This window comes from Neolamprologus multifasciatus, chromosome 12 (assembly GCF_963576455.1).
Source record: "Neolamprologus multifasciatus chromosome 12, fNeoMul1.2, whole genome shotgun sequence".
NCBI classification, from domain to species: Eukaryota; Metazoa; Chordata; class Actinopteri; order Cichliformes; family Cichlidae; genus Neolamprologus; species Neolamprologus multifasciatus.
Window position 1 is genome coordinate 24,417,858 of NC_140450.1, and position 21,638 is coordinate 24,439,495.

The window sequence follows — 21,638 nt, forward strand, 5'->3', positions numbered from 1 at the left end:
AAAAAAACAGCGATTGTTAGTGTGAAGCAGATTAGAAGTGAGATACGTGATGTAACCTAGCAAGAAAATTTGGAAGAATATGTCCCTGACAGATTCAGTTAAAGCTGAAACAATCCCAAAATGCCTTTCAAGTTCACAACACTCAAAGTCAAAAATCTATTTATAGCACTTTGTTTTATCTCATATCATTCTCTTAACAGAGAACTGTTAGAACGCATCGTGCTGCACATGTTGCAGGAAGACTTTCATTTGCAAAGTGCCAGATAATTTCAGTATTGGAGTCAATGAAATATAGATTTTTGCCTTTCATTTCGGTGCTGAAAGCTGCTGATGTCGACAGACTAAAGAGCGTGTGAAAGTATTCCTATATGAGGAATATTTGAGGCATGATATGATATTTCAAGTGCAGACTATTTTGCAGGAGAACACGGTTAACCGTGTAAGATAGGCCACCTGCTCCCATCCTCTCGAGTACGTATTGACAGAGTGGAAATCATCCCATGTGAACATTTTATTCACCTTCGCAGCCTTCAAACAGACTTTTATCACATTCTCAGGAACAGCAACAATTGCTGGCTGCTGGTTCAAATGGTGCATTAAAAGAATAAAAGCCTTTGGCTTAATTAATCTTGTGTGATAATGTATTTGCTTGACTAAGAGCCGCTGGAAGATGAGAAGGGTTTATGTGTGATGTCTATTATTCCCTTCTGAACTCATGCATGGCTAATACTGCTGTGTGTGATTGCTGCCGTGCCATGCTGATGACGCGCAATAAGAAGAAAATCATCTCTGAAATGAGGATTTCGGCGAGCCTTCTCGTGTTTTATTTTGCAGTGTAGTCTCCCAGGTTGCTATCAGCTCTTTGAGGCATGAGGAGAAATAGAATGGCGAAGAGACACAAGATGTAAGAGGTTGTCTCGAAATAACTGTGCTTCCCTCCGTTTCAGACATCTGTGTGCCAAAGCCACTTTGCATACAGATAAGGCCAGGGCCGCTAGGCTGCTGCTACTGAGACGGCTAGCGCCACATCCAAGTGCTGTTCACTACAGCGAGGCGTCTCTAGACTATGGTGGTCCATAATTGTGAGAGCAAGGAGACAAATTAGATGCAGAGTACTGTCATTAGTACTTAAAACTGAGCCGATACAAGTATCTGCTGCCGTAACAGCAAGAGGATATTAATGCTGAAAAACAGTGTTTCTGATAATATCAAAAAAGTACATTTGAAACAAATTCCTAGACTCACCTGTGTCCATTGCCTAAGCCTCTATAGGCTTTCTCCTGGTCCTGCATGCGGTTGAGGCTCTGAGCCACTGACAGATACTGGTCATAGTATTTGATGGCTTCCTCGAAGTCTCCGAGAGCCTCGTAACAGTCTCCCAGATTACCATAGGCCCTGCCCCGGTCCATTACTGCTTCGTTTCCACTCAGCTGCTGTAAAGTGGCCAGCTGTTGTTCAAGGTAGCCAATAGCCTCCTCCATCACCCCTACATTCATTTTCGTGATGCCCATGTTTCCATACACCTGAGCCTCCACAACAGGATCCTTCAGCCTCCGACCGAGTTCTAACTGCTCTTCGTAGCTCTTGAAAGCCATCGCGTACTTCCCGAGGGCCATGTAGACAGCAGCCAGATGACCATGGGCTTTGCACTCTCCTGACACATCACCGAGCTCTTGGTACACTTCCAGCTCCTGGGTATGGTAGCCCAAGGCTTTGTCATATTTCTGTACAAGTCTATAGGTGGCCCCGAGGGCAGCATACGCACAGGCCTCCATCCTACGCTCCTTAACCTGAAACAAGAAAGAATTTCACTATATTGGCATAAAGGACATAACAGAATAATTATAAATGAATAAATAAACAAAATAAGCATTTTCATTTTAATAAGAAGAATTGTTCTAGAACAATATGTGTTATGTGGAGCCACACCTGGTGAGCTAATGCCAGTTGCTGCTCATAAAACTGAATGGCTCCGGCCACATCCTTTTTACAAACGAATATGTCCCCCAGGTTCCCCAGAGCTCTGAAGCGAGCCTGTGCATTGTTCAGGGACTGGGCCAGAGACAGCAGGTACTTCTGACACTCCTCTGCCTTAGTGAAGTCTCCTAGAGCCTTGAAAGCCAAACCAAGGTTACAGTATGCCTTGGCCTGGCTCAGTTTGTCATGTAGATCCTTGGCCAGAGCTAGGTCCTGCTCATAGTATTTGACAGCATCCTGGTAGTTGCCCAAGCAGTAGTGGGCATAACCCAGATTGTGACAAACTTTCCCTTCGCTCTCCATATCTTGGAGGTCAGGAGACAACCGGAGGTACTGCTCATAGTAGGGTACAGCCTGAGGAAACTCTCCTCGAGAGCAATGGAAGTTGCCGAGGTTTCCCAGAGCCCGTGCCTCACTCTGGACATCTCTGAGCTCACGAGCTATGTTGAGATGGTTCTGATAATGCTGCAGAGCACGGTCGTGAGCACCCAGAGCTTGGTAAGCCACAGCCAGGTTACCATGGGTGGAGGCCTGTGAGGCTCGGTCGTTGACCTCCATGGAGATCTGCAGCTCCTGACGGTGGTAGCGAACAGCCTGGTCAAAGGCTCCCAGGGCGTTGTAGGCATTACCCATGTTGCCATAAGCCCGGCCCTGAGCAGCATAGTCATTTAGCTCCTGAGCAATGGCCAGGTGTGTTTTGTGGAGTTTCAGTGCGGTCTCATAGTCTCCCTTCATCTGGTGGATGATGCCTGTGGAGAGAGGGGGAGAAAGCAAAAGGATGAAGTTAAAGAGCCATTTAGGGGAAAATTGTAATTGAGTAAAATTCGAGTGCCTCGTCAGCTCTTCGTGTACAAAACAAGTCATTTGGTTGTTAAAATAGGCTCTCCGAGCCATCTGTTCTCTGCTTACACAACACACTCTCCCACAGAATTATGGTCATTAAAATGTAGTGCAATCAAACAAGAGTTATTATAACACTAAAATAGAATCTTTTGAATGTTTAAGCTGTCTTTGATGATCGTGTCTTACAGGGATTTTACCAAAATCAACAACTTTTCCACAGGGTTGAAAATAGCTACGAGTGAACGAGAAAGAAAGACAGGGGAAGTAAAAGTGCGGGGGAGTGTGAATAGCAGATGGAAAGCTCAGCAAACAACTTTAGAAAAAAAATTTGATAAGTGTGGAGAAACAATAAATAATGGAGAACCCAATCTATTGAGCATATTATCACAGATAAAATACCATCCTCTGAAAAATAATAGCTTTACCCCACAGCCAGGCAGCTATCTGGCACACAGACACACACAGGCACACACACATCCAAACAAATGCGCACCCACACCTTTGTACTCATACAAAATGACAAATACACAGCAGAGAGTAAAGAGCCGTAGTGGCAAATCGACCATTCTTCTCCTCCTTTCCTTTGAGCTTTTAAGACTCACTGCTAATCTGTATGGTTCCTCGTTTGCTTTGTCACCTAGCCTTGAATGATAATAATGGCAATGACAGAATTAAAGTAAACTGAAATTGTAGACAGGGTGGCTGCGGGCTAGCGGATGGAGACGAAGAAAACAGCTGCAAGGCAAATAATTCAGTCTTTCATCTACCATACCGCCTGACCATCACGGCTCTGCTGCATCAGCACAGAGACTAATGGGCCAGTAGGATGGGGGTTCAGCCGCTGATGGGACACAAGGGATGGAAACAGTTCTGGAGCCAGAGTGGGTGGGAACTGGGGATGGAGAGGGGCTCTGTGGCTTGTGGTGAGTGTGTGATGGTGCCGCTGGGATTAGTTACCACCATGTGTGTTTTCCCATTCATTTCAACCGAAACCTGCCACATTATGAGCCTGAACACAGGCTACGTAAACAGTGGGATTGAAACTAAACAGAAGGCTCAAACGACTGCAGAAGTTACACAGTAGATGTGGAAACGCATTCTGATGTTGGCTGAGTCAAAAAGCAGCACATCTGGCCGATGCCAACGGAAAAAAGCTTTGGTGTCGTTGCAGTGTGAGTCATTGGACTGCACACCGGTTTGACACATCGCAAGCTTTGTCTATGTATACATACGCATACCCACAGTGCATGCATACTTCAGATAATGTTGCAAGACATGGTTACATGGTCCAATACACACCGATATTTCAGTCTCAATTAAGTGTAAAATAGGAGACAAATTAAAATACTAAACCTGCCTGAATTGGATGTTTTAAAATTAGACAGAAAATAAATCCACCAGCCTTTCCTGCAAATAATTTAGATTTATTTGGGGAAAGCATAATTAAAGATCCCCTGCCTGCTTAATTCAGACCGTATTTCAGCATGCGGCACACACCCAGCGACAAATCAAACCTGATATGTCGTTCTTTGCCTGCTTGTGTTCTCGGGTGTAAGTGATACAACCTGAACTGACCTTCTAATCATCAGGTCACGGCCCTGAGGAATTGGTATGCTAGGCATGCCACACAGCAGAACCCAAACAGAAACAGTGCTGCCAAATGAGAAAGGAAGGATTCAGAATCCAAATGATGACTTTCATAATGAGTCAAATGCATGTTGCTGTTGACTATATACAGCGCAAATAAGAGTAAATATGGGGCTTTTAAGTTTGACAAACTTCCAAGTGCTCCCATTCCTTAGAGTCTTTTCTTAGAGTGAAAGCATGTTAAGATTCACAGCAGGCTAGTTGGAAGAGTACGGATAGTTGTAGCCACAAAGTCACTCCCAAGGTTATGCTTTCCCCAGTGGAGGCTGATCTTATTGAGGATATAATGCCTACTGATGTATTACCAGCAAACATGTTCCATGCTGCAGGCTAAAAATGGATCCAGGGCTCGCTGACGGACGCAGGGGTAAAGGAGGCAGGAGACTGGACAGAGGCTGGGGGAGTATGGCTAGGTTTATGGCTGGACTTGGGAGATGCAGCCAAAATTGCCATAAGCCTCAGGCTATGCCTGGAGCCACACTTGAAGCAAGAAAATATATTCTGTGCCCCCCCATATGGTAAGAGGATTATGAGGCCCTCTGGGAATAGTATCCAGCATAGCAGTAAATAAAACCATACCAGATATGATGGTAAATACTGCTGTAACACAAAATTTGGGACTTTAGCGGATGTGGCCATCGTTGCATACTGTCCAAATCAAAATGACTGCAACAAAACATCATTCTTACCCCTCAATTTAACGTCTGATTTTACTGCAAGTCTGTGAAGCACACTAAATGCACTTTAGTAAAATGTATTAAAAATATGGTTCAATTATTGTTGTTTACACAGCTTTAGAAAAAAAATACAGTGGGAAAAAAAAACCCAGGATAAAGCAGACACTATGCAATCCAAATACTTTTATACAGAGCCCTATCCATCCCCCCATGACCAAAGACATTAAAAGCATGACAATGTGTTGTCACTTTTCATTACACAGCTGGCTGTACATAGAGGGATATGCTGCAGTGATGACTTTGAGGGATGGTGTCGTGTTCTGAGTAAGTCACTGTGTCATTCTTCGAGGAGCTAGGAAGGTCCGGAGCGCTGCTGCCTGCAGTCAGTTAAGAGGATTTTACAAACAATGCTGCTGCTGCCACTGGGCTGATACCAGGAAAAGAGGTGACCAGTCTGTGTCCAAAAAACAGAAATAACTGGGGTTCTATATTTTTATTTCAGAATGAGGTCAATATTTTAGGTTACATGATGGAGAAAACCAGGACACAATCGTAGAATAGTGTCTCTCTTTAATATTTCGGTCTTTGGTTTCCGCTTCAACCAAGAACTATTTGAGAGATACGATGATGAGTTTGGATAGTATTTACAACACATTCTACAGTAACACAGCTGCCATAAATAGCTGAATAAAAAGCTGCATATATTTTAGTTTCTAGGGAACCAATTGTGAAATTCTGGACCAATAAAAGCTTAGTTTGGCTTTTCCCTTATTCACCAGGGGTCACCATAGCAGATGGAGGTGCATATTTTTCAACCAGATACCCTTCCTGACCCGCAACTCCTGGGATTTGCATCTCACCCCAGTCTTGAATTGGGGATCTTTTGCATATTAGGTGAATGTGTTAACCACTATCCTATGGACCAATACAGATACCTATTCAATACCATGAATTAATGAATCATTTAAATAAGAATAACAATAATAATTCAACAAATTCAACTTTATTTTCTTCTTGCTCTTCATCACAGTATCCTTTAGCATTTAGGAACAGAAACTGATGTGGCACCACAGTCAACAAGGCCAATATACTTTTGGACGTGCCAAGTGCACAACAATGCTACTTTCTGACAGCCGTCCTTGTCAGCTGGATGTGTGCTACGTCTTTAACTTTATCTGCACTAATGTACTCAAGAGTTATTGACTTTAGTTTCTAAGCTGAGCAGCCTTGATTGCCATCTGCCTGCCTGCTTGGTATCTGTATTACTACTGCATTGTTTTGTGGGAAATTAGCACAGCACAGAGCCTTGTGCATACTGTAAATGCAGTATAAAAAAAACAAGCAAATAAAAGATGCACTACTATTTTAAACTACTTGATGCTGTTAGTATAGAATTTCTAAAAACAACCAGCCATTTAAGAAGGCAAAAGAGGATAAAACATCAGTAATCATTCTTTTCTTAAAGAGGCCCTAGTTCTAATTTCATTCATATTTTAAGCCATTCTTTAAATGATAACTCAGTTCTTCCCCACACAGGATACAGTGTAATTATAGATGGCTAATGAGAGTCTCTCTGCTAACACATTTTTCAACTTTAGGGATCTCTTATGAAGTTAAAAGAAATATTGCACTGAAACAGCATTATTTATAGCCGCCGTCTGAGTATGGCACTCATACAGAGGATGTGAAACTTCCAAAGACGATACGGATGACTGTATGATAATAGCAACGGTGCAGGCAGCCCACATATCAAGTGTATGGAAATTAAAGGGTGGATGAAGGATGAAATGCTACATTATATGAAGCATTTTAAAAGAGTTGCACAATACACAATAGCATTGTAATGATCTGTTGGGGGAAGCAGTGAGCTGAAGCAGACATCAGATCCTCCTGGGATCTGCAGGAAGGGGTGGAGCTGGGGGGGGGGGGGGGGGGGGGGTTTGGACTTAAGGTATTTAATCCTCACCCGCAGACACAGACATCTCCTACAGTCTGACTGACAGAGGCCCAGGAAGGACACGATGTGGATAGATGGCTGCGTGCTTAGAGGGTGGGTGGCCTGCCAACAACAACATGCAGACAGAGCGCTGTGCTCGCCCTCTTGCCTGTGGCTGAGCTGCGCTCCTTTGTGCTCCAATTGACCCCAACCCCTATTTCAGCTCACTAAACCAAGTACTCTGTACTCTCCGTACTGTCTACACGACTCACACCTGACTCATCCTGCCTCTTAACCAACAATGTTCAGTCTCAATCATCTCATCTTTTTCGGTTGCACTGCAAAATCTCCCGTCTGTTTAGGAATAGGTCACATTTCATGCTGAATTTGCAGATGTGCTGCAAAAAGAGGGCACAGTCGTTCGGGGCAGAGCAATGCTACAGCTCTTTTGTTTCATTTATTGGCTCCACGGTGAGTCAAGTACTAATTCTGCATGGTGAGCTATACTTCAGTGTAAGAACAAGGATCATGAAAGTGTTTCACGAGGCCTTTCGTCCGGTTTCTGGCTCGGTATTTGGTCATGAGATTAATGGGGCCATGCTAAGGGGAGACAGAGAGCATCTGCTGCTTTTTGGAACAAAACAGAAAAGTGGGGCCAGGCTAGAAAGACACTCGCTTTCAAAAACCTCTCCAAGAGAGTAACGTAAGCCTGACATCATAATAGGCCCATCACCACTTGACCTCTTCTCCAACCACTGTTCCTTTTACTCCTTTTTCTCCTCACTTACTTGCAGGCCTGCTAACATTTACTTAAGGCATTTACCTGGCCATTAGTGGAGAGTTTAAAAGTGTCACAGGACTTAGATAAATTCACTTTTAAACATTTGCTTGGCTCCTTCACAGCCCTATCCTTGCAATGTGCATTCATTCATCCTGTTTGGCCAATTAGGCTCACTAAATTCCTCTGTAAATTCAGTCCTCTCTTGCTCCCGCCGCTTCCTGGTCAGACTTCTAATATATCCACTTTTTCCAAAGGCTTAGGTACAAAAGTGAATAATCTGCATATATCGCTGCTCCAGGCAAGTCTGGTCGCTGTCTGTACATTGCTCCAGTTATGGGCAGCACTGGAAAAGTACTAGATTCATGTCCACACAGCCACAATATTATGATGCTGACGAGGAAGATGAGAGAGCATCCGGTAAAATCATTTCACAACGAGCAACATCTTTTTCTCTTCTCTTTTTAAATAAAATCTGCTAATTAGTTGTTTGTTCTTCCTGTTTATGGCACTTACTCAAAAGGTTACATCAATTTAACTCCTTCCATAATTGGGTGCCGATGAGCTCCTAATCTCAGGGTCAGCATCAATTTATTTCAACCAAAGTGACAACAACTACGAGCGCTTAAAATACCAAGTCCACTGCCGGTGCTACTGACACATGCAATCCATTCTCAAATGACTTGCAAAAGGGAAAAAGCTAAAAAGCACTAAAAGTGCAGACAGTCTTTATTACAGCAACTTCAGAAACTCTTTCGTTATACAAGTTATATTTTGTTTTTCAGAAGCAAGTGACAAGATCTAAATACAGAGCACAGCAGTACACACTGTCTGATTCCGTGTTGTTTTGCGAACTCCTCTCTCTGTTGTTTTCCTCTTTCTGTTTCTGTTTTTGCGAACATCAGCAGAAAGCTCTCCCTGAGGATGCACAATAAAAGGAAAGAAGAGGGAAAAAAATGCTTAATTAGGAGTTTCACGTCCAGCCTTTCCAGCTTGAAGGAGCCAACGTTTCCAGTGACTCCTTTGCGTCATAATGGTCAAAGGAGCAGGGTGACTAAAGAAAAGCAAGCAGCAAAAGGCCGAGCTAAGAAAGCACAAACACTTCCAAACAAACTTATTTGAAGTCTCTTTGAAGTGAAATGCACAGGAGTGGGTGGGCGGGCGGGGGGAATAATACAATTTACATTCTGTTTCATGAATACCACAAATGTGAAGTACATGGGATCCCCCTCCGCCTCATTCCTCTCTGAGATATTAAATATTGCTGACTAGGGGGTAAGTTGGCCAATTAATGAATAATAAATGGGGCAGGAATGCAACATTTTCATATCCTTTATAGGTCAGAGTGTGCTGAGCCAGGGCTGCTGGTACCGCCGGGCATCACGGCTAGATATTAAAGCACGGCAATCTCTATACAACTGTACCTCAGAGCCATGTCAACTGCTGCCGCTCCACCCACACTACACGCAACATTAACGACGAGCTGAGAGGGCATAATAAAAGTTTGCGCGTTCCTCTTTCTGCAACTTCTGCCCATCCCTCTCGCTATGTTTTTTTCCGCTTTTATCACTGCTCGTTAATCTTCACTCGATCATCCACTCCCTCTTTGTGCACAGCGTAAAGGCAGTATTTCTTTTTTTTTTTTTGAAGTCTGAGACAACATCCTGTTAGTTTTAGTCCATATCTTCTTGTGCTACATAAGCAGGCTCGCGGGCACCGATGACGGGGAAAAACAATGCACGGCGCAGTGGCGCAAACAAAAACAACAACAATGGGGCAATTACGGACTGATGCTTCACAACCTCCACTTCATTCTCTGTTATCTTCATTATTCAGCTCCTCTTGAATCAGCTATTAAAGGTAATTAAGCGATTCATCAAGTCAGTTTCAATTACTGGGAGCTTGACAGCTGCAGATTACAATCAGTAGGGGTGAGCGGGGAGATGGGGAGACTGAGAGAGGGAGGCATCAAAAAGTGAAGAGAGAGAGAGAGAAAACAGACAACAAGTGCTAACCGATCAGGCAACACGGAGATGGGCAACAAGCTCTCCTGGGTGTCGAGTGCTAATGTATCCACATGCCGGTCCAGGCATGTCCAGGCACCTGTCCACAAAGCAACAGGCTTCATAGTTACCACCCACTCACTTAGCTTCTGCTCCGTCACCAGCTGGCGGTCTTTGATACCACATCAGCTACACTATCATTACTCTGTCATGGACTGGAAGAACTGTAATGTTAATAATGAATAAAACTGCTCTTGCCATCATAACAGCAATCACACTACAGACAGGAATAAATCTGCTGCCTAACATTCAGTGCCCACTCGTAATAAAGCTCACATGTAGCATCATAAAACGTCCTCACAGGCACCCCTAATTTATGGGAACCGGTTACCAGCTTGCTTTTTTTTTTTTTTTTTAAAGTCAGGTGTGTGTTGGAGCTAAGAGGAAGACAGAACGTGCAGCCATTAGGCTGGTCAAAGGACAGCTTCAATTTATGTTTGGCTGATTAACCCTGCACTCTGCTTGCACAATTGTGCGCATTAGGTTCAGGAATAATTTATCTGGAAGGAACTATTATACCTCTTAGTTGTCCATTAGAGTCGGGTTTACTACAGTCTTGATGGCTATCATAAGTCATCCGGCGCAGGTTGTAATTGCTGGACTAAATACAGAAGAATTGCCCCTATCATAGATTGCTCATCGGGTGTTGAAAATCCAAAAGGGCACCTTTATCCCCAAGCTTCCCTTCATCATTATATCAGCACACTCCGCAAGGTTACTTTCTAATAATTTTAGCAGGATTTAAATGTGAAACACTGGACTGTAATTACATTTTTAAGATCCGGCTCAATCAAATATTACACTTCTCCCACCTAATTTCTATATCTATCTTACATTCACATTTCAATGGAAGATGTGATTAAGTCTGAACCATTCTGAAGGTGAGAGCAGAGCAAATTTATGTCAGGGAATTTCCCATTAAGAATTACAGACTTGCATGGGGGTCTATTTACTTTCTGACAGTCTCCAAGTAGAAATGACAGCTGATTTTAACATGCACCATCCTCCTTGCTCTCAGTGTAGGCTCCTTGCACTTCACTTGCCTTATATCACATTATCTGCTGTGCACTGTCCACTTGAGACATTCATTTATGAATTAAATATATATTTCTGCAAGCAACGTTGCACAAAATAGTAATGATAAAGTAACACCACAGCATATTTTCAGCGTATAATATACTGCTTGGCTTTATGAGTCGTAAATATTCAGTAAAACAATGATAAATAAGCAGCACATTTAAAGAAGACAAAGGAATGCAGCCTGCAACATAGCCAAAACCCTAAGACGAGGCTCTCATACTCATAATCAGCCTAAAACAATGCAAAGAGCAGTCATTAAACACTCATATTCCATCTCTTTAGTCTCCTCCATTGTTCTGTATTAATTCAAAAGACGCCTTAAACCAAGAAAGCTTGGTTTACAGCAGCTACGTGTAAATATAGAGTAACTGAAATGTTATCTACTTCCAGTCTACAAGATTTCTTGCTATCAAACTACCAGATGCTTCCTCATCTTGGAGGATGTGCTTTGAAATGGATCTGTCATTGAGCTCCTGAACACGATGACATTTGAAGTGAGGGATCGCACCATATGGTGACTGACGGTTTTTAGAGAAGAAGTAAAAACATGCAAACAAAAATCAACAACAACATAAAAGTTTACCTCAACTTCTGACAATGCAAAGCAATATGTCCAATAAAGTGCAAGTATTTGAAATCTTGGTAGAAAATTTGAAATCAGATCAAATTTGATCTATTTTTGAACCTGAGCCCCAGTTTTACATTTTTCTAGATTGAAATTAATTGTAGGGACAAACACGTATGTGGAATAGTTCTAGTGCTGAACAAGAACACTAACCAGCAACTGCAAAAGAGCTGCAATGCCATTCCACATGGCAATTATCCACGTAACACAAAGAACAGATGCATGTAACTGAAGTCTCAAAAAGTCTTACAGGAGGTGACTTGATGGAGGATGCGTGTGAAATAGTTGTGTTAAGTGACAAATGCGTGAAAACACTGGGCATCGCAAACTGTCGTGTTAGCAGTGACCATTTTGACACGTGATCACAACTTCCACTCAGACAAGAGAATTAATCCTTAAATAAGGTGCATTTTCCTGAAGGGAAAGGGTTCTATAAGAGCAGAGAGACTTACAGATGTAAGTTATTTTGTTGATCAAACTTCCACCGAGCGAGTGAGTATTAAGGGTTTAATGGATTAAATGGTTTGTCTGCAAAATGTCAGTAAATATTGGACGCTGTCAACTGTAATTGCTCAAAGTCGAACATAAATTAATCCGATTTTTTGTTTTTTATTCTCCAAAACACAACAAGACACAATCTATAATCAGACAAAGAAAAGCTTGTTTATTTCCTGTTGATTAACTAATCAATTTATTAACGAATCCTTAGAGCTCTAAAGGAGCAGCATGATTATACAGTTTACCTCGTGGTTGTCAACACAGAGGATAACATGATTGCTGCTGCTGTAAGAGCATAAAAACATAAACAACTGAGGGCTGTCTGTATGTCTTATGGATGAACTGCTTAAACAGTGTGATCAGTTAACTACCAGCTGACCCAGTACATCAGTTCAAACGCAGCCTCCTGATTGTGAATGCAACACAGTTTTTGGTCTCCAAGCATAAGACGTCACCTCTTATAGTTATAGTATTATCTTTCTTTCTTCTTGTTAGACTCTACTCCTTAGATTAATTAAGATAAATGTATAGATATAGGAATATGTATTTGTTCATCATTCTGTGTGTTACAATCGTAAGAAATCGCCTAACAGTATTGAAGACCACAGTGTACATTACACAACAGCCAACCTAAACTTAAGTGTTACATACCTAAATTGGAAGAGGCCCTTCCTTCTGCAGCCCTGTCCTTCAAGCCCTCGGCTATAGCCAGCTGCTGCTCGTGGTACTGCTTGGCCCTCTCCAAATCCTGCATACAGCGGGCAGCATGACCCAGTCCTGCGTAGGCTCTCATCTCGATGGACTTCTCCTCCAGCTCTTGCGCGAGCTCCAGAACGTGAGTATGGTAGGACATGGCCTTGTCAAAGTTGCGGTGATAGTGGTAAGCACTGCCCAGGTTACTATAGGCCCGGGCCTCCTCACGTTTATTTTCCAGGGCCTTGGCGATGCTCAGGTGCTGCTCGTGACACTGGACAGCATTATCAAAGTCTCCCATGGCAATATAGACGGCTCCCATGTTTCCCAGCTCGCGAGCCTCAGACAGTTGATCTTTGGACTGCTTGGCCAGAAGGACACACTGCTTGTGGCTGGCTAGGGCATTCGGGTAGTCCCCTATGGCTGTATATACATGGCCCAAGCTGCTCAGTGCCATTGAGGCCGCCTAGAGAAAAAGAGAAAGGCAGATACTGAAATAAACAGCAAGATACTAAAATCTATGCAAATGTAAAGAAAACACAAAAACAATTAATTACACCCACATTTGAGCAACAGTGAGTTTTTGTTTTTTTGCTTCTACTTCAGACATTCCCCACCCACACCAATATGTCCCTTTACCCAGATGTACTGTAGATCAAATGAGAAAAAGAAAGGAAAGAAGGAAAAAACTACCCAAATCTCATAGGAGGCTTAGTGCTCAGAGACCGAACAACAAACAAAACCTGATTTGATTTTGTCTTTGGCTGAGCGAGGAGGGGGGTAAAGTGTGATGCAGATCAGCGCAGCAGCAGGCTTGTTTTAAAGCCGCCAGTTTGCCCACTGCAATCACGCTTCGTGGCGCGCCACCACCAACGGAACAAAGACACTGCTAATCAGGAGGGAGAGAAAGGGTGTTTTAGCTTCACACCAGAGCTGCGGGCGGCCAACTGACTGACTGCTTTCAAGATCTCACGCGCTAAAAACACGGAGAACATAAATAGACTCCAGGCGTTGCCATTTAGTCAGCCTTTCCGTTTTTATCACCAACGTCCATCTGTGAAAATGAAATTACAGAAAACACTGCTTATACCTGCAAAATGGGAGGTATTTCAGTATATAAATATAGAGATTTTTAAAAGTTGATTTTTGACCCCCTATATGGCACATTCACTGCGAGCTTATTAGCTGTTTATATGGAGGATAAACAGCTGGGAATTAGGGTCAGTTGTCTTTGTGTGAACAGATGTTCAATTACTCATGCAGGGGCATCTAATAAAGCATCTCCTTCCTGAGGTCCCACTCTGCATCCACCAGCCAGGAAGAGGGTTGGAGGGAGGCCAGAGGAAAGGACAGACATGCTGACAGTTAAGGCCACATTAGAGCCCATCCTGGCCTGCGTGCAGCCTCAGCAACAGAAATGACCTGGATCATAACATACCCAGAAAGTCAAAACTGGAAAATTAAAAGCTACAGTTATAGCAAAGGATGAACTACCCAATGTAGGCGTGAGAAAAGGCAAGGGACCTCCGTGAATTCAATTCGCTTTAACCATTTCCATATTGCTTAACAAATACAAATACGGATGTGATTTAAAGAACTGTGCTGGAGAGCAGGAGATTGGGTTTTTTTTGTTTTCTTTTTTTTGCATCGTTCCAGCACCACTTAATGAAAATATTGAGCGCTCTGAATAAATATAAAAGCGAAGAAGATTGCTGAGAAAAGAAAATCAATACAATCGGACACTCTTGAAAATGCTTATAAAGACAAACATTTTTCTCTGAATCTTTCACACATTCTTTTTTTAATGCACCAAACCGGCACTATCGTTCCGTCATTTCACATAGCTGCTGATGCCTGGAATCAATTACCTGCTGACATAAGGACTTCCAGCAGTTTGCTCAAGTTTAAAGACTCGACAAGGCATTATACAAGCCCAGGGAGGCAATTATCCCTCCGTCACAACTGTTGCTGTTTCATGTTCCCAGATAGCCTATCTAGAGCTGCTCAATTACATGTGCCTTTTGAAGCTTCCCTCCATCTCTCCGATTCAAACTTCAACTCTTCTGAGCAGAAAAACAGAGAGGATTCCTCATTTCTGTCTGTCTTCAACCGGGCCCAGTGGGAGACAGGGGAGAGAAAACGGGGGGTGGGAGGGGGGCACAATCATTCTCCAGTTGAGATGAGTTGCTCTTGTGATCAGTGTCCCTCTAAAGTGAGACTGCAACGCTGCATTTTCTCCTCAGATGGAAGCCAAGATAGGCAGATAATGAGGAGCCAGCCTTCCCAGTTACAGAGGATACACAGCGTTTGGCTCTGTGTTTTTGGACAGTGCTTGGGACCATATGAATCTTTCTCACTTCTGACTGCAGTCCTCCCCAACACTGCTCATTCTGACTCCCCGCAAGTTACAAAAAATAACACTCAGTCGGGGAAGAGGAATAATGCTACGTAATTTCTGCCAAATTGACTTCATTCTAATTTGAGTCCATTTCTTTTCTGCACTTATCTTTCCTCCCTCCACATTCTTACGCTCGTCTCCCCCGCTCCGCTCAATTCGTCTGGAGAGTCAGATCTGATTGTGTTTACAGAGTCCAGCCCTTCTCCGGATGTGTGCTGATTTGATTAATCCCAACGCCGTCCATTATAGACTGTTGATAAACCACTGCCTCTTATCAGCAAACACATTTTGCACCAAAGGTCTGCTAATGAAAGGTAAACTAGTTCTGCCCGGGAGAGAGGAGGGAACGAGAGGGATATAGAGGACGGGCTGAGATGACATGTTAATCAGAAATGCTTGGCTCCGTTTTTTTTCCCCTGACAGGGACAGTAGTTTAGGTTTTCTTGCTGATTTTTCTCTCTCAGACTCCACGACTAAGTATGTTTATATTTTGTAGCACATAAGAGAAATGGCTGCTTTCATAGAACATGCTAGAAGTAATGCATTATACTTTACATAATTAGCCCCTTATGTCATGCAACGAGGCTGCTTTTGATCACTGGCCTTGGTGGTATGCACGCACGTTGTGTGACTCTGAGCCCCTGGTGTGTGTTTTATTTCTTACACTGGAACGGCTCAGTGCTGCCCACCACTTCACTGCAGCACTGAGCTGTGTGGTTATGCCTCGCCTTGCAGCTGTGGGACTATGGCTCTTTGAACATCCTCCTTTTTTTCACTTTGGACCTATGAGGTCTGATATACTTTAAACAACCAAGGCTATCATCACACACTGGCAGAGCTTATAGGACAAGCCTGGTTGCCATGGAGATCTAAATAGTTGGATTATGGCTGGCCTTGTAGAGAGACTCCCACTACTATTCTTATAAACATAGGTGTGGGACCTCCTTCTGTGCAAACAAAAACAGGCAAACAAATACAAGGGCGAGTGTACAAACAAGCATCCACTGCTCTGCCTGTTGCTTCTTCAGCTGAACCTGGTGGATGTATCTGTGTCTGGTCAGAGACACGCTTCTTCACAGGTTTGAGCTAAAGAAGAAATCACAAAGGTCTGAAGTCTAAACTTGCTATATTGGCTTACGCTTAAGTGCACATAGCATAAAAGCGATAGAATTAGAGGTCAGCAAGGTGTAAGATGTTAAAGTTTAACATCTATCCAAAAGGCATGTGCTACAGCAGGGCAGAGTAGCTCCTATTTTAGTAAAGTCTTATTAATGGTATTATACGGAAGAGGCGAGGAGTAATCAGAAGAAGAAAAGTAGTCCAATATGCCAATTTAAAGAGCCCAATGTTACGTATTTAAATGACACATTTGAGTGCTTGCCATTCATTATATCTGTAAAACACAAGTCAACTTTATTTATATAGCACCAAATCACAACAGCAGTCGACTTGCGGAGCTTTATATTGTACGGTAAAGACCCCACAGTGTTAGAGAGGGAACCCCAACAATCAGACAACGGCAGCGACAGCGGGAAGGAAAAACTCCCTTTTAACAGGAAAGAATGTCCAGCCATCTGCAGTGACCGGCTGGGTGTGAGGGAATGGAGACAGAACAAGAGATACACAAGCTAAATAAACAAATATAAATTTTAAAGAAGCTCGAACCAGCAAAAATCTGTGTCAGCTGCGTTTGATAAAAGCTACCATGTATCGAGTATACGCCATCATTAACTTCCTGGGTTAACCCAGGCATGAAACAAGCATCTGAAGTGATACCAGTCACTTCAAAAAGGTGACTAGTGTGACTGAGAACATTTGCAACACCACACGCTCGCACCTCAATGTATCCTCCCGCAAAACGCATGCACACAGGAACAGCTGTCTAATTAAAAGGCAGTGCAGAGGGAAGGTGAGGAGGACCATGCACCAGTGTTTCCCTTAACGAGCTGGGCTCAGGCAGCAACAGGAGCCTGGCTGGCAGGGAACAGAACCACACACTGGAGGGAGCGGGGGGTGGTGCAGGGAAGAGCAGAGTGGGAGGAGGAGGAGGAATGGGGCCTGATAAAAGGCTATGGAAGAGATTGTGTTTGAAGGATGAGAGAAGAGAATGCTGGAGACGTCCCCAGGGCGAGGATGTGTTTAGATCTGAATTCACCTGCAGAGATGCATTTTGACAAAAAAGAAAACATCTCAACAGTAATAAACGGAACAGACCAGTCACAGATGCTCTCAAAGGAACTTGAACGAGGCTTTTTAAAGGTGAGCGTTCTTGTCTATGCATGCAAAAAAAGAATAAACGAAACAAAACAACAACGAAAAACAAAAACACATATACGCATGTACGAAAAAACAAGAGAGAAAAAGGGGGGACATAAAGGAGGCACGCTGGCGACGTCACTCTGGAGGACTGGGGGTGGGGATTTGTATGATAAAATATTCATCTGGTTTTATGGGTGTATATATTCCATTCTCTTTCCTCGCTCAGTGTTTGCACACAGATATGGATCCTATGGGAGCCACCATTAGATCAGCCAAATGACTGCCTCTCTGCCATATCAGAACCTTCTGTTTTTTTAAGCAGGCAAATGCTCTGCTTTGCCAAGCGAGGGCAGGTACAGCTGTGCCTGATTGCTCGCTTTTGCACACGCATTTGTGAGCTTACACAAACAGACACACACACACACACACACACACACATATCGAACGCACACAAGTCCACGGTGGCTGATAAACTCGCTGCATTCCAAGCTCAATTCAACGTTGCATCTTCGGAGCCAAATTTCAGCCCCGTTTCTATTTTCCCTTCCAAGTTCGAAAATAACATTCATAAAAGTCATAACTCTGTTGCTTCCAGAATTGCAAATCAATGAAAGACGGGCTGTATCATCAACTGTGCCTTTGTGGGAATGTTATTTGTTTTTGTCTGAGAAGAAAAGAAATACAGACATAATTTTGGTGGCTGCCAATTACGTTAATCAATCACCGGAGCTGATTTGATCTATTCAGACTGAAGAGATACCAGCGGAGCCACTTGTTTTTCTCTGACCTGTGTAACCTCCAGCGTGTAGATGAATGACGCCGGAGGTAGGAAGGTTAATAATTCCTTTAGCCTTCAATGGACATGTGCACAAAGGATTGATTGTCACTAAAGGTCAAGCAGTGGGCACTCATTACAGCTACCGTGCTGCCTGTCAGACTGACTACTGCAGTCACACAGAGCTGCACACTCACCGCAAACATATAGACACAAAATAACGTGTATCATTAGCTAACGATAACGACATGGCAAGCCACATTTCTACTATCTCACTATCTCACAACCCAACGCACAAATATTCCGCATGTATCCCTGAGCTTTGTGTGTTCTGTCATGTTTGCGCATCTGTGCGTGTGTGTGTGTACTTCTGCGCTTAGCCACATTTTTGCAACTGTGTTCTGGAACATATCTACTCATATCCACTTGTGTGTTTGTTTGAGGCTATAGCCTGTGAGTTGGTGGCAAACAGGCAGCTGAGAGGGAGGAACACTAGAGGCACAGAGTAAAATTGAACCTGACAGTCTCCATTGGTGTTGGTGGAAAATTTGACTGTTCCCTTTAAGTGGTGTGGGGGTTTGATATTTCAAGCTCCCTCTCTCTGACAATATGCTAGACAAAACAAGGCTTACAGAAATGGCCAAATGTTAAGTGAGGAAAAGAAAGAGAGGGCAGGACGGTAACTGAGCTTCCCCGCCCCCCACCCTCAGCAGTCCCCTACCTCAGAGTGCGCGTCCCCTGTGACAGGATGTCAGCATTGTTCAAATGCAAAAACAGCCCTCCTGCCTGCTGATATAAACACATGAATCTAAAGTCTGGTTGAGGAGGAAATTGAAGAGGTGGCACACGGGGGAAGCGGGGCACTGTGAATGAATCTTAATGTACTCTAAATCAGAGCAAAGCCTTGAAGGGTTGCACGACACTGCTGTTTATTTCTGTGCTAAAGTCAAATCTCCACAGGCATAGCTGTGTGTGATGCCTGCTGCTGTAGGGAATCAATTCTTGAGAGACCTTGTGGTGACAGAAGGGGAAATCACAGTGGTGTTTCAAAGTCATCTGAGAGCAGGGGGGGCTTGAGGTAAACATCAAGGTTTGCAAAGCCTCAAGCAAAGGGACACAGAACAGAGAAATGCACGGTGCTTTGAAGAGTGGAAAACACCTTCTTTAAACTCTAATAATACTGAATGTAATTGAAAATGACTACTCAAAGTTAATCCAAAGGTACTGCAGGTGGGATAAGCTACTGGGGTGGCTGCTGACATGATTTTATCGATCCACATGTCATTATCAATTCTGTTTATAGGTCCCTCTCTTTATCCGTTTGCTATCGATTGATTCCTGATCAATTTTATGTGCAAGAAAAAGACAGACCCACAATGGTTTTCAGCATCACGGCAACTTTTCTTTATTATCTCCGGAAGGTGAAAACAATGTCAAAAAAGGCTCGCATATGTGCAAAACCTCCAGTGCCCTGAGTTTCATGTCATTTAAACACTGATAAAAGAAACGGCAAAAGCAACACAACAGTCTAAAGTTAGATTAAAAGGGGTGTGCCATGTCATCATATAACACTGGTTTCAAAGTCTATCCATTAAAAGCTAATTAGCTGCCGTTACGGTTTCCTGCTGCGGCTGAGGACACGGTGCCAAATATAGCGTAGCTTGTAGGCCTCCACTTCGCATCTGTTAGCATTCAGCAGGATACCAGGCAGTCGATCCAAGGACGCACAAGTCATGGGTTATTCAAGGGCATTTCAGAAGCCTAAAGATGGGAAGTGGTGTGTCTCTGTTAGTCTGCACAGCTGGACAAATCAAGCCTGGCATTTCGAACTACACAGCTCAATCTTTTTAATGGTGCACGAGAAAATTTGATGTGCTTGTGAGGAGAGGAGAGAAGGATCCAGATCAATATGAGCTGGCCAGAGTTGGTGCTTGGAGCACCCTGACACAAAGAATGAAATGAAGAGTGACAACCAAACGTCCAGACTATCACCGCCTCACAGTTCTCTTTTAGAGGGGAGATAGGCGCTCCTGCACTGCTCTCCTCTAATCCACTAACACTAACACCTAATGGGTTTAGACCACATCGGATTTCTGTGAAACAGAACTTGACTTCTAACAAGTTTTTTTTTTGTTTTTAAAGTAGCATTCTCACAATCTAGATCAATGCTGAAAATAGTAAAGAGAAGAAAGGGGTATTAAAAAGTAAAGATATACTGGCTTAATTAGTCATGACAAGCAGTGCACATCTTTAAGTTTCCTTCCTCTGTCTTCTCAGTAAATCAGCAGCAATGAAACAGAGAGTTTGCTGCTTTGTGCTTAACAGAAAGTGATCCCAGATCAGATGGATCACATTTCCTGGGTTATTATTTTTGTTATGATTATTATTAATAGTAGTAGTAATTGTATTATGAGCGGACTAGTTAAATGACTGCTTAGAGGTACACTTTACAGACAGAAGACAATATCAAATTTCTATTAAGATATTTAAATCTACACAAATAAGTCTTTTTTCATTAACAGTGGGGCAAATGAATGTTTGAAAGACCAAACAAAACATTGCTTTTTGGCCCCTTTTATCTCACTAATCATACTGTCATCAACCCTGTTTCCACAAGAAACAACAAAATACTGCTGTCAACAAAAAAGCTCTGATAAACCCACCGCACAATATCTGCACAGCAGGAAGAGTAAAATTGGCACGAGCTGGTAAAATACCTGCTGGTGAAAGTCTAGCAGCTAATGAGCCACATATTTTTAAGGAACTGGTGGTGACCATGAAAGAGAGAATGAATAATGATTTTTCAGGTAGCCATAAATGCCAACGTTGGTCTGTGTCCGCTGGTTCTATAAATACTCTATGCGGTCCTGTGAAAAAACACAGTACAGCTTTACTACTTCCATAGCAATTAAAAGGGTAAGGAACAGTTAGGTGCTGCAAGTGATTACATGATCATCAGCAAGTGTAAGCAACTCTATAAAAGCAGAGGTTCTGAAAGGTTGCTAATTGGAGCATTCAGGTGGGTGTTAAAATAATCCCACAATCTTCCCAGGAGTGGATGTTCCATCAAATTCACCCAAAGTTCCACAAACAATGTTCAAAGAAACTGCAAAAAAGCCAAGAGCTACATCTCAGACTCTACAGGCCTCAGTCATCCTGTTAAATTACAGACAAGACCAAAATGGATATAATGACAAATAAAAACCACACACAGCGCATTAGCACAAACACCTGATACCAACTGTCGTGAATGGTGGTGGAGGGGTGCTCATTTGACATTTCTTTGCAGCCACAGGACCTGGTAGTCACTGAGTCAAATATGAACTCTGTATACCAAAATATAAAGCTGAAAATATAAATCTGAAAAATGGCTGGAAAAGAAATGGCCC

General features: G+C 43.0%; 1 protein-coding gene across 4 annotated transcripts in view; it reads right to left on the reverse strand.

Moving 5' to 3' along the window:
- The window catches only part of LOC146507054 (tetratricopeptide repeat protein 28-like), a 189,000-nt gene that overhangs the window by 32,077 nt on the left and 135,285 nt on the right, over positions 1–21,638 (reverse strand). For all 4 annotated transcript variants that reach the window (XM_085179393.1, XM_085179392.1, XM_085179394.1 and 1 more), the window contains 3 exons: positions 12,776–13,283; positions 1,930–2,726; positions 1,246–1,790 (listed from right to left, as the gene is read on the reverse strand). In XM_085179393.1, the coding sequence (XP_085035519.1) occupies positions 1,246–1,790; positions 1,930–2,726; positions 12,776–13,283 (1,850 nt within the window). The remainder of the gene's footprint in view (positions 1–1,245; positions 1,791–1,929; positions 2,727–12,775; positions 13,284–21,638) is intronic.